Here is a 13,418-nt window from a genome sequence, read left to right as displayed (position 1 = left end):
CTTTGTCCTCTGGTGGCTTCATTAGCAATGTTTGTGTCTTACAGCTGAGCTGAAGTCCTGTTACATGTCTGCGACTGAGCTCAAGGAAAAGAGAACCAAAGTTGTTTCTAACAGAGAGTATCAGTACCACATATTTCAGTGCTGATTGTACGTTTTTTCTTACTTTGTGAGCATTGTTTCTGTAACTTCAAGGCAAGCCCTAGTCTGGATTCTCTTTTCCTTAGTGTTTTACATTGCAGCCATTGTTCATTTTGAAGCATAACATTTGAAGGGGAACCTACAGCGTAGAGCTGTTAGGAAATGGAACTTCAACTTCTGCAGGCTTTCTTCTGCAAGTTTAGGACGCAGGAGGTAGAAGAGTCTTTGACACCTTACTTTCAAGAGTAAGCTGGAAACAAAGTATGATGGGGCAAGATGTGGTTATGGAGTGTACATGCCCAAAACATTTAAAAAGGACTGTTTAACCTAAACTAGAATAATACACAGAGACATATAACATTACCTACTGGGGAAAGGTCTTGTTCCTGGCTTACATTTCTGACCCTGCTACATGCAAGAGCTCTGAAGAGATCTTCTTTTTCTTAAGCAGCTGCCACAGAGCTGCTGGTTTTGCCTATTGTACCTAAGGCTGCCAAGAGGGAGCCACGCAGGACCTGAAACTCAAGATTTCCTTACAGGAGACAGATCATGTAACTTCAGAGCTTACCCCTGAGTGCCTTCCCATTATGCCCACCTGTGACATATTTGAGACAGAAAGCTTCCTGGGTACAGCTGTGGTGCCCACTTGTGCGTGCCCCAATCTCCCTCCTGTGTACGCACAAAGGTGGGCAGGCTAGGGTAGGACCCAAAACCATTCCAGCTCATTTACCATCACCTAAGACAACAAGTATTGTGTTGTTTCTTTAGGTTGTAAATGGTTATATTGAACGCAATAAGCACTTAGATTTTATTTTTTAATGTATTATTAAATTTAAATGGCGAAGGAGTATGGAAGAAGAGAAGGTAGGTAAAGTTCTACTTCATAAATCAGGAATTTTGATTGGACGTTAAATCAGTAATTTTAGATTCTGTGGCAAAAGCATATCTATTCAAATTGAGAGTCATGCACACTTACAGCCAGCTTTTGTAAAGTTTTTAGACGTCCACCTGAGATATTCATGTGACACTGTACAAATGGTACTGTTCTCAGGGTATGTCATCTGCCTGTCGGCAGTAATCAAGGCTGCATCTGTAGATAGGTCAGTTTTGCTTCTCAGGTGTGTTTGTGCACAAAGTGGATGTGCTATCAAGCAGGGAAATAGAGCCATACGTCTGTGCTTGTTCTTGCGTCCCCTGGCAACGTTAGTGCTCATGCCTTGGTCTTCACAGGAAATCACTGCCTCACATCAGGGGATGCTCAGAATGGTACTGAATCTATGTGAGTGCTTTCTCTCACATATGGAGAGGTTGTTTTCTCAAATTATGTTGAATAACTTAACCATAACTGATTACTTGCAGAAGCTTATTCCTCCTTCTTGTGCTTCTTAGCAGCAAAAATCTCCAGAATTTACACAGGCAGTAGTTGTTTTATCAGCAGTCTGATCTTTATGTGCTTAAAATGCTCATGCCAGCACTCTCAGTAAACATTGCTTAAGAGATTTCAAAAGACAAACTGTGATTCAGCAGCGCAGTCAGTATGTCAAAACTGTGAATTTGTTGGCAACTAGTGTGAACAGGATCTGCTGCTAATTTTACTGCTTCAGAGACAGTGTAACTTGGAGTTTTCAGGAACTTTATTTGGTAGAGTGGCAGGAAAAGTGTGATACCATCCTATATTTTCCGAATCTGCTTATTTGAAGCAGACTTCTAACTACTGGTTTCAGGTGTGCAGGTTCCTCCTAAATTGAAATGTTCTCTAAGATGAAGTTTTCTTGTTTCCTTTTATTTTTCTTGACCTTACAGGGCATTTGATACTCTTGCAAAAGCGTTAAATCCTGGAGAGAGTGCAGCGTGCCAGAACTCTGACAGCGCTGAGGCCAGCGTACAGCTCGTTGGTGGAGAAACAAGCATGAATATCGTTGAAATAGAGGGGCCCCTACTCAGTGATGCACACGTAGCATTCAGGGTACGTAATACTTTTTTATTGTTGGCTATTTCTAACCATTTTAGCGTCGTAATACAAATCAGTGATCTGATTAAGTCATCTTTTGAATTTCTCAGAAGAGCAACTGTTCAGGTGTTGCCATTCGTTGCTGCTGAATGCACTGCTTTTTGTTCACTAGTTGGCTGTATGCTTGGGAAAATGAGCAGCTCTCCTCAGCATTTCAGTAGCACTGTTTGTTTTACTGCTTCTTACCTTAAAAATACGAGATAATCAGTGCAAAGGGATTTACATGGAGAAGTGCCTTGTTTTGTGAACAAGCAGAAATTACTCTTTATTTTTCATTATCACGTTATTCAAGGACAAATCAGAAAGCTTGCTCATCTGAAAACTTGAGTTTGCATTAAACTTTGCCTCTCAACAGCACACTGTGGTCACTCAAATATATTTCTAATGCAAATGTCAGTTTTGTTTTAAATTCTGTTAGAAGCTGTGATTTCTGAGGATAACGTTTTAGGTCAAATCCTCCTTCCTTCAGGTACGCAAGTGAAAGTGGTGGTGTCATTGTGTTTGTATATTCCACATGCTTTTCTATATACTGGAAGCTACTTCGTTCTAATTGCAGCGGTTCTTCTAAAGCTTCTGTACAGATTGTCTTAAAAGTTGAGTTTTTGGGGGGATTCTTCATCTCCATGTGTCCCAGACATAAATCTTTAAGTTGAGATTAAAAAATTGTACTGTTTTGGTTGCTTTGTAGTCTCTTCAGGATATCACAGTGTGGCTAGTAAGGAGAAAAAAGAAGCAGTTGTTCAATTTTATTTCAGGATTGCCTCATGTTTACTGAAAAAATAATGTTACTTTTTTTCCCCTTTAACCCTGAAAGTGATTGTTCTTATTGTGTTTCATGCAGAGAAAGCAAAACAACTGACTTGCACTTTTTTTTGTTTTGTGTCAGCTCACCATGCCTTCTCCTATGCCCGAATATCTGAACGTTCACTATATCTGCGAGACTGCCTCCAGGTTGCTTTTCTTGTCCATGCACTGGGCACGTTCCATTCCATCCTTCCAAGCTTTAGGGTAGGTGTTCAGTTACCCTATTTGCTCGTGTTGTGATTACATGCTTTTTAATTTGTTATTTGTACTGTCATCTTCGAGGACTTTTTAAGATATAAACCAATTTATTAAAACTGTTCTATAGATCTTAAACACAATGGTAAATTCACTCAATCAAAATGATTCCTAGCTTCACTTCAAGTACTTGGCTGAGTTTGGAAGAAAAAGGAGGTAGATTCATAATGATCAAATGCCTGCTCGCTGCCCTTCTTTAATAAATTTTCAGTAAATAGGACTTCCTATCATTTTTGAATAGCACGTCCTGAACTTAAGATGCTTGTCAGTCATCAAAGTGAAGCTCCTTTCTGGAGCTCCAAATGCTGCTATCTTTATAGGTGAGTTAGTAATAATTTTGCATTTAATAAACAATATGAACAACATGCTAAGTTAATCCTGAATGCTTGCTGAACCTAAGTTGTTTAGTTGCAAATTTGTTTTAGTTTTCAAAACCAAATTGTTGCTGTAGCCAGCAAGTAATTGTTGTTATTCTCTTTACAGTTTGTTTAACGTTCTCTTTTTATAAGCAGAATTTGGTGTATCACTAAAAATTCTGAAGCTGAATGTGGTAGTATGTTGCTGATCATCATGAAAAAAGATCTCAAGTCAGCGTGAGGAAAAGTGATTCTTATTACTTTCAGAAGCCATCAAGATTTGTCATCCAATAAACTGGCTTTGTTACAATCAGCCGTGATACAAAGGGAGTACAACATCATCTTATGTTCCACAGTAGGTCAGGATCTACTGTGTTTTTCTTTAGTTTAGTATCAAAATAGCATCTGATGGTGGCAGCAAAGAGAATTCCTGTTTATAGTGAGGGATTGTCCCTTTTACTAGGAATCTTGGCAGAGCATGGATGATCTGTATTTATTTAGATGTTTAAGCCAAATTATTCTACATTGTTTTAAGTAGTGTATTGTGTATAATTGAAACCTGTATTTTGAAGAGGAGTCAAGTTCTATAAAACTGAACAATGGCAAGGGGAGGAAAGCGGGCAAATATATTGTTGCTGCAGAACTTGAAAATACTTAGCAAACTAACATGATGAGCTACATCACTGTACATTTTTTAAGGTTTTTTAGTAACACAGATATTGCAAAGTAGTGTTGCAACAGCAAATTGTTTTTTTTTTAAATAGAACATACAAAAGATCAGTCTGTATAAAACAACAAGAAGAAATGAGCGTAGAAAATCTACATTTTTTCTAAACATGTTACTTCCCAATATATTTGTTTGAATAAGCCAAGGGAGGAGTAGGCTGCCTCAGCACCTGTGTTAATGTTCACCTATGTGCTAGCACTTTCAGTCCCAGTCAAGATCGTGGGCAATAGTATTTTAAATACCATTTAACCATTTTCCTTTTGAAGGGCTGAAAATCTTAACATTGTTTTTTGAGTGGAGGTTTATTTGAAATTGCTGATGCTTTTCAAAGTTCAGCACATTATGCACTGTATAATTCTAACTTTTAGAAGAGTGACTCATTACAGATTTTTAAATGAAAGGAAGTAGTAGTTGAGAGTAGTTGATGAGCCAAAACCAAACCATAATAATTGTTTTGGAAGGAAGATAGGTAATTGTGGCCAAGAGGTTCCCTCCTCAAGCACTGGTTTCCTTAGTCTCAGTGAGATGGCTGTCTTTGACACACTACGTCAGTAGGAAACAGAAATTCCTACTGAAATGTCAGTCGAGCTGTTTACAGCCACTTTGTGTTTTGAGGCTACTTAGAGCAGAGCTGACTGATTCAACTTAAGTATGAGCGTCCATGAAGTTGTTTTAGATCATACTTTCATGTACACACATGAGCCACATACCAGCTGAGTAGTCACTATGCTCTATTTTCACTGTAGTTCAGCATAGCCCTTTTGGCAGGAGATGAAAGGGGATGTAACAAATACTTGTAGAAGCTGTATGATGTAGGGAATACCTGCCATAAGAGGAGAGAGAAAATACTCTGATAAGATAAGCTCTCTGTGTCCTACACAGGACAAGTCTACATTGATCTGTCATTTGGTGTATTAGTAGTATTGCAGTAAATCATACGAAATCTTCTTGAAGACTACATTAACATTCTTGAAAATTCCATTGTATTTTTCTAATTAAAATCCTAGCTTTAATAAGCTTTTCCTCTCTGATAGGTCTCGTGCTTCTTTTAACTTTCCATTATTTATATTTACTAGCTAAAACTGTGAAATGTGGTACCTGAATTTGACTCCTCAGGGGTAGGATTTCCTTTTTAATGTCCTGAGCTCTTGTAAGCTCAGCAAGCTAGAGATGCTTGGCATTACTGAAAGTTATGTTACCGATACAGAACTGCCTGAATTAATAGACCTAATTTTAAGCTTCAACATTTGATTTAAATAAAAAAATAATATTGACTACGTGTGAAACTTAATTCGAGGACTAATTCTTACAACAAACAAATCCTCATGATTTCTCTATATACTTTGAAGTCTATTTCTTATCTGATTCCAGATGTGAAAGGGAGACGGAAGGTTTCAGTCAGGAAGCTCAGAAACTTGATCTCACGTGTTCTGTTTCTCCAGCCTGTGAGATTTCATGTTTTGAAAATGTAAAATAAGACTTTTGAGTCTGTTCTACATCCACAATGCAGGAACGATGCAAGCTGTTTTTATCGAGGCGTGTAAATGTTACTTAAAATTAGTGTAAATCCTGAGAAAGTGAGCACAATGGAAATGATGCAGCACGCCTAGGCAGTTGTCATTTAGTGTAATTTCAGCCTGCTTTTGTGGTAGAGATCAGACATTAAAAGGAAAGTGATTTTGTTACAAACCTCACTTAAAACAGGCAATTTCATCCTAGCATGCAAATAGGAATATTTTTGATGCAGGACTTCATTTTGGTACTGGCTGCAGTGGTTGAATCAGATGAATGTTTTATGAAGTGTTCTTCTTCAATGAAATTGAAAAACCGTGTTAAAGTAAGTGACTGGTTTCATTAAGCGCAATTGTTGTGTTTTTTAATTTAATAGACAGGATAACAGCATATCATTAGTAAAAGCCTGCTGGAATGAACTTTTTACACTTGGTCTTGCGCAGTGCTCACAAGTCATGAATGTGGCAACTATATTAGCTGCGTTTGTTAATCACCTTCACGACAGCTTACAGCAAGGTAAGGTGCTGGCTGAGCACGTTCACAGATGGTTTTTAAGGTTGGAACTGAGCAGAAGCTTATCACTTATCCATCAGTTGTTGATGAAAATATACTGTTCGTGGAAGTTAACAGAATTGAAACAAAATAATAGAAAACAGAATGTTTTTTGTTAATCATTATAATTGTGTGTGATATCTAGCAGTATTCTGTAGTTCTGTTAGGATACATCACTCAAAATAGGAGTCTTTCAGGCAGCATCAACTTGAAGAACACAGGTGTGCTGTGAATATGATTCCTCTCTACCTAGGGTATAAAGGAGAACCCAGCTGTCCTTGCTAATTGTAGCTGTGAAGCAGCAGCCACACGCCACCTTTGTGATGTAATCCCTTTAAATAATTTGGCTTATATACTTATGTGTATATGTAGGTCGCTCTGAAAGTAATGCCTCCTATTTATTTCCGTGGACGCTACAACAGATACGCAGAGCACAATAACACTGATAGAGCAAATTATCAGCTACAAACACTATTTTTCAACACCGGCACCACCGTTAGCTGTGTGTTTTTGCCAGCGATGAACAGCTTGTGCACTGCGCTTGTAATAAGCTGCGTGGCTGTCTGGAACGTGGCTTCTCTACTACGTTGCTGTCACCACTGCTGGAATGTAGCACCTCACTATGCTCGCACCCACTAAAGTAACCTATGCAAATGTATACTGACCTACTCCATTGATGAATGCAGTACAGCACCTGGCTCTCAGATGTACAGCATAGATCTGCAATAGCATTGCATTCTTCTTTACTGACAAGTAACCTTTTGTTTCCTTTTTCATTCTGAGCTGTAGTCCACCTCTGATTATTGGAAATTTTAGTAGCAGTAATTGTTGGTGTAAAGATTATTCAGATCTAGTGGATAGAGTTCATAGATGGCATAGATTTTCTGCTGTTTGAATCTACTTTAAGTGATGAATGTTTTAGAAATTCCAACATGGCTACACTTTTGCATGCATGTTGACTTTGGGGTTTTTGTATTTTATGTGTGTGTCAACTCAGATAAGCTGCCAACAGACAGAGGAAAACTAGTAATGGAGCACATCTTCAAACTGCAAGAGTTCTGTAACAGCATGGTGAAGCTTTGCCTAGATGGATATGAATATGCGTATTTGAAAGCAATCGTACTCTTCAGTCCTGGTATGTAATCGTTCTTAATGTAAAACTTTATTCTTTTTTCTGTGACTACAGAGACTTGAGTGGTCAAAATTGGCTTAAAAATCCGTATCTAAAATTTTCTGTTTTCTGTAAAGGCATATTCTAGGTAAATTTTTTTTTTCCATGTACTTCCAAGGGGTTATAGAGAAAGGGAAAAGAGATGGAACTGCTTTAGAAAATGGGGAAGTAACATCAGATAAGTAGGCTATGTGGGAACTGAGATAAGCTTGCTCATAATACATCACATCTTTGGTTTTGAGAGTCATGGCTTTGCTAAGCACTGGACAAGATTAATAAAGTGACAAAGAAGTATTTGTATATATGTTATTTTTTGCTATATCACTTCTGTTTCATTAAATGCTGCTACTTTTACCTTTAGAATCCCTGCCTCCCTTGTTGAGGACCCTGGGAAGGTGTAATGAATGACACAGGACTGTAGGAAGAAGAGCGTTTTTCTTTTAATGAAAATAGTTGGATGATGCTTTTGCCTCTGCTACGTATTTATTACTTTTAAATGTATGTCTGTATTCTGGGCTACTTCTTCTGAGGGCCTGGAGTTTAATTTTCAGCAGTATTGTTCTTGTGCTTCCCACTGAGATGAATCAAAGTTGTGCTTTTAATGTATGACAGTCTTTCTGAGCCTCGATTCTTGCATATAAAATTACAGTAATTAATATCCCCTCATTTCACATGAGTGAAAATGAATATTAGACATAGTAGTTCCTTTTATTTCCGTTTTCTGGTCAGTATTTGCATAATGTACTGTAAGTGAAGTTAGTGGCTATTCATTAGGCAGTGGTGCTAAAATAAAATAATGACTGTTTTTTCCTCCTGAGTGATCAGTCCACAATATGGAGAAGTAAAGGTTCTCTGGTTAAGACAGAGAATGAGCAAGTAGGTCCTGTGACACATATAGGCAGGCTATAGATAATCACCAAACTAAATTTCTTTATTTGAAAATCGTAGAATTATCTTTTCAGTAAAGGCATTCAGATATTCTGTCTTTATGCTGCAGGTCTTAGATTCATCATTCAGAATTTAGGAATTTGATATAAAAACAAAGATGTATATTTTGATAAAAGAAAGATATGTAAACCTCAAGTATTTTCTGTATCACCAGGAATTTTTTACTGTTAGATTTAGAAGGTAAATACCGAGTTACCCTATTCTGCATTAGAAAATTTTAAAAGCATCAGCAGCTTCTTATTGCTCTGTGTTTTCTAGATGCTGATGTTCTGTGGAAAAGATCAGAATGTTTTTTAAAAGCTGTCTGAGTCACAGTGTAGTCTGTCTGTTGTGTGGGATGAGGCGGAGAGCTGGATAGTTCTTGCCACTTCTGTAGATGTGTTAGGTCTGAGAAGAGCTGTCTTTTTCAATTCAGTTGGAGCTCACCCATTTCAAGAGAAATTAGTTGAGGTGAAAAAGTCTTTTTGAGCTTGGGCACTTAAAAAGTATAAATTTTAAGCAAGTTTTCTGATACATATGTAAAAGAACACTGAAGTTATCTTTTCTGTAAGTGGTATCTCCAAAGAGTATCCACAGCTGCCAGAGAAAGTGTCAGCATCAGCACGAATCCATGACATTTGGCTAGGTGCGTAACGAAACCTTGTTCGTCTTCTTTTTTCCCCCCCTTTTTTTTATTTTTTCCTTCTCTTTTTGATATTGCACTTTTGGAAGACTTTTGAGATTAAAGACCTTCCAGTAAATGAGAAGCCATTTAAGTAACATCAGAACCCTCCATTAAAGATGAGAAGTTCGCAGAGGATATTCCAGAGAGTTTCTTTTATTCTAGATCTCTCAGAAAAATCAGACCCTGAATATATTCACTGTAGAGCATAATCTTGCTCTCAGCCCTCATGACTTGAAGAATTTTGCATGGTTTTGTGTTTGCTTCTGCAGTCCAATGAAGCGTAGGAACTATTTCAGTTTTCCGATGAGCTGTATCCACTATGGGTCTAATCTCAATATTAAGAGTGATGGAAGATGTTAATAATTTTTCTTTCCTGCTAAGGATTGAATTGCACAGACTCAGGGACTTCCTTTAAGTGGGATAGGAGGGTGTTTGCTCCTTTAAATTTAGTAGATCATGCTTGCAGGAGATTTAATTCTCTGTTAAGTGTTGCTTTCCCCCAAAGCAGTCCTTTCATGCCATTCCTATACTGATAACTGGTACAGCTTTCTACAGGAAATAATTTATGGCAGAATGTGTTGACCTTACTGAAGAAATCAATCCTGTTACAGACCTGAAAATATTTCCTTAGAGAGCTTACACTAGCAAAGCAGCATTTACTTATTTGTTCAGCCTGAAGTTAACTTGTTTCTTTCTAATTGCGTTTGACGATTCAAAAAGTAGGAGAACAAATATCTTAGGAAAAACCTGTATCAGGTCAGGTGACTGGACTGAGTTTTCTTTAGGTCACATGGTTTTAGGATCACATTCCTAAGGATGTGCAGCTGCTTTAATGTCAATATATTGTCTCATAAGCCAGTATTCTTGACAGTATACATGAAAGTCATAAAACTTGTAGCAGTACGTTGAACTGAAGGGATATTCTGGCAATGATTCATAGGCCAGAAATTACAATTCCAGGGATTTTACTGCTCCGCTTGAGTATGGGGCTGGACTGCATATGCAGCAGTCCTAAGGTAAGAACGTCTGCTTTGGTAGACCCTGCTGATTTGCTCTCTTCCGTAGCTGGAGATTTGAAGATTAACAAAAATCTTCTGTGCCACGCCAGCTGCATGACTGTATCAAGTCAGCCTTGGGCAAAGAGATGATTGCAAGGGAGTGCCTACAAGACTTGGCATCTTTATGAGTGGCTACTAGTGTGCTAGCAGTGGTCTTCAACTGCTGGTTTGGAAGTAGACCTCTAGCTGTTTCTGACATTGCTCTAAAAGAAACGTCATGAAGCAACATATATTGCGTGTCAACAGTAACTCTTCAAAATTTGTTGCTTCCCTTGCTAACCTCCTGCCGTCTGCACTGATTTTTGAAAAATAACATTACACAATTTGTCACAGTACTATGACAGTAAAATATTTACATTAAGCCAGATTTACATTAAGTTCAGAATCACCAGATAATAATTTCCAAATGTGACTAAAGGTTGTTAGATTAACAACCTTTTATTCCAGCAAAATTTAGGAAACAAGTAGTTTATAGCCTTTTATTTGCTTTTTCTGTGACAATTTATCTTTTTTTTTCTCACAAATGCTATTTGTGCATATAGTATTTCAACAAATACCAGCGTATTGGAGCAATACTGTTCTATGTGACGCAGAGAACAGAGGTTTCGTATCAGGAATGATGTAAACATTGCAAGCATTGCACGTATTTGAACTTTTCCAAATGTCTGGCTGTATTTATAAACGGTAAAGTAAAACATCAGCTGAGAGGAGAAGAAAAATAAGGAGGTAAAGCAGCATCCTTCATTAAAACTGTTGGAGAACTTGAAGTTGCTACAGCTATCAAATAATCATTTCAGCTTGCTTACAAGTAGATAATCTGCACAGCTTTTAATGCATCTTGGTATGACAGGTATAACAATGTAGAGTGTCTTTCAGATCACCCAGGGCTGGAAAATGTGGTACAGATAGAGAAATTTCAAGAAAAGGCGTACATGGAGTTCCAAGACTATGTAACAAAAGCATATCCCGATGATACTTACAGGTGTGTAAACTTACGTGCTCACTTGATGGTTCTCTTCTCAAAGCTTCAGTGATGCTGATTTGCACAGTATTACTTGTAGTAAATATGTACATTTTCTTCTTACCTTCTTAAAGCTTAGAAATGACTTTTAGAACACTTAAAATATTATTTAAGTACTCATACATATTATCATTTATCTACTTATTATTAATTTCCAAAATGAAATATTGGAAGTAAGACAGAGGAAATATTTTTTCATTTTGAATTGCACCTATTTGGAGTATTTCTTCATTTAGTCTAAGTCCAAAAATTGTACAGTCCACTGACTAATATATACACGTTTTTGGTACTGTTAAAGAAATGGCTGACTGTAAAGTTAATACATTTTTGACCTAATTATTTAAGCCTCTCATGAAGTAGGTGTAGCAGATTTCTATATCTATCATCCCCTCTTAATTTTTTTGTTTTCTTATTGATGACATGGTTGTGAATAATGACAGAATGTGTGACCAAAGTAACTTTTTGCCAAACTTACTTTGCAGACTGTCTAGACTTCTTCTCCGATTGCCTGCCCTGAGGCTGATGAGCGCTGCCATTACTGAAGAGCTATTCTTTGCGGGACTAATTGGAAACGTTCAGATTGATAGCATCATCCCGTACATTCTGCGAATGGAGACGGCAGACTACAATACTCAAATAATTGGTCATGCCGTATAAAAGTAGTGATCAAGGATTCTGTACCATGGCAGTCATGGTGATGTAAATGCATACTCTGTCTCCAAGAGATGGCAATAGGCCTTCCCATGCACCTTTCTAAAGAAGACTTGTGTTCCTCCTTTCCAGTACACTTGGGAAATGCGGTGGAGTGTCTTAAGGAATGTAGGATCGCTTCCTATTTTTCATCTGATCTTCAAGGACTTGTAAATTAACTTGATATCTGAAGAAAGTCAAGAATTGTCCATCCTATTTTTGTAGATAGATGAACTTGGAATATTTGTTTATGAAACCCAGGCTTGTGAAGAAACTGAAGAAGCTTTGACTAAACTAAGGTATCTCAACTTAGTTTGGTGTTTTAGACAAATAAATTAAGTTTCCTCTCTGAGTTGTGTTTTCAGTGTTTTGCTGCTAGTTCTTCTCACTGATTAAATGGAAAATACATGATTGAACATCTTGAAAACAGCATTGTTTCTGTGGAAGTGAGACCTCTATAACCAAACTTCTATTTTTTGTTCTTTTGAAAAGAGGTTCATTTCATGTTGAATGAAGCAGCAGATATCGTTACAAGATAACAAGAGTAGGGAAGGTAGAGGAATTTCACATTTTAAAAATATTCTGCTTACATGTAGATGCAGTTGATCAAAAGTAAAGCTGCAAAGGGTCAGTATTTACTGTTCTGTGGATGCAAAGGTATACCATGCTGTAGTATTGTGTGTTGGTAGATATCAGCTGTTTTATACTATGAAAAATTGAGAACTGTGTATTGCAGGTATTCAAAGAAAGCAGCCTCCTATTTTGTCTGCTCTCAAAAGTTAAAAGTTTTTCACAGTACCCTTTCCTCTTTCAAACTCACCACAAGGGATGGAGCCATTCTAGATGCACCTCAGCTTTTTTTTTTTTTTCCACCACCTCTCTAAGTAACAAATAGTGTTTAGAATTCTGTGCATGTGTTCATATCATTTCTCTTGCATAGGACTTTGCATGTTTTTGTTGCTGAATCCAGTACTTCTGCCTATACGAGCATGGTCTCTGCTGCTTTGCCTGTCTGTATTAGAAATGAGTCTAGATACTTCATGTATGTTGACTGAATCATACTTCATGGCTCCATCTAAGAGTGGGTTCAGATGCTTTCCTATCTTGAGGAGCGTGCCTTGTCGAATAACACTGCCGGCTGATCACTCCTAGCTTCCTTTTGCAACAGGAAACTATATATTCCCAGCACATTTAATATCTGTTGCTTAAAATTAGAGAGAGATTCTAGTAAAAGTGATGGTCTGCTGCTGACAGTTGCTTGTAGGTTTATCTAAATCTTGGATTGAGGCCTAGTTCTGTTTATCCTGAACTTTTTAGTTCTCTGCCAGCACTGTGTGAGGAAGAGCCTCGCCCAATTCTTTAGCCAAAAGATCAGCTTTGAGGGAGGCCTTTGCCCCTCTGTACCAGCAACTCCAAGGCCATCCTAACAATGAGGGGACAAGTAGATGAGACTTGGGTGATTTCTGTGTTTTTCCTCAGCACCTGAGGATCTCAGTCAGCCAAGAAGAATC

At 37.7% G+C, this 13,418-nt stretch overlaps 1 protein-coding gene across 13 annotated transcripts in view; it reads left to right on the top strand.

Annotated features, from left to right (window-relative positions):
- NR2C1 (nuclear receptor subfamily 2 group C member 1) overlaps nucleotides 1-12,259 on the top strand; it is a 46,890-nt gene extending 34,631 nt beyond the window's left edge. For all 13 annotated transcript variants that reach the window (XM_021388878.1, XM_021388675.1, XM_021388408.1 and 10 more), the window contains 6 exons: nucleotides 1,942-2,104; nucleotides 3,036-3,157; nucleotides 6,180-6,319; nucleotides 7,353-7,490; nucleotides 11,073-11,178; nucleotides 11,700-12,259. In XM_021388878.1, the coding sequence (XP_021244553.1) occupies nucleotides 1,942-2,104; nucleotides 3,036-3,157; nucleotides 6,180-6,319; nucleotides 7,353-7,490; nucleotides 11,073-11,178; nucleotides 11,700-11,874 (844 nt within the window). In that variant the 3' untranslated portion in view covers nucleotides 11,875-12,259. The remainder of the gene's footprint in view (nucleotides 1-1,941; nucleotides 2,105-3,035; nucleotides 3,158-6,179; nucleotides 6,320-7,352; nucleotides 7,491-11,072; nucleotides 11,179-11,699) is intronic.

The sequence above is a fragment of the Numida meleagris genome, chromosome 1 (assembly GCF_002078875.1).
Source record: "Numida meleagris isolate 19003 breed g44 Domestic line chromosome 1, NumMel1.0, whole genome shotgun sequence".
NCBI classification, from domain to species: domain Eukaryota; kingdom Metazoa; phylum Chordata; class Aves; order Galliformes; family Numididae; genus Numida; species Numida meleagris.
This window is presented reverse-complemented; position numbering and strand designations above follow the sequence as displayed.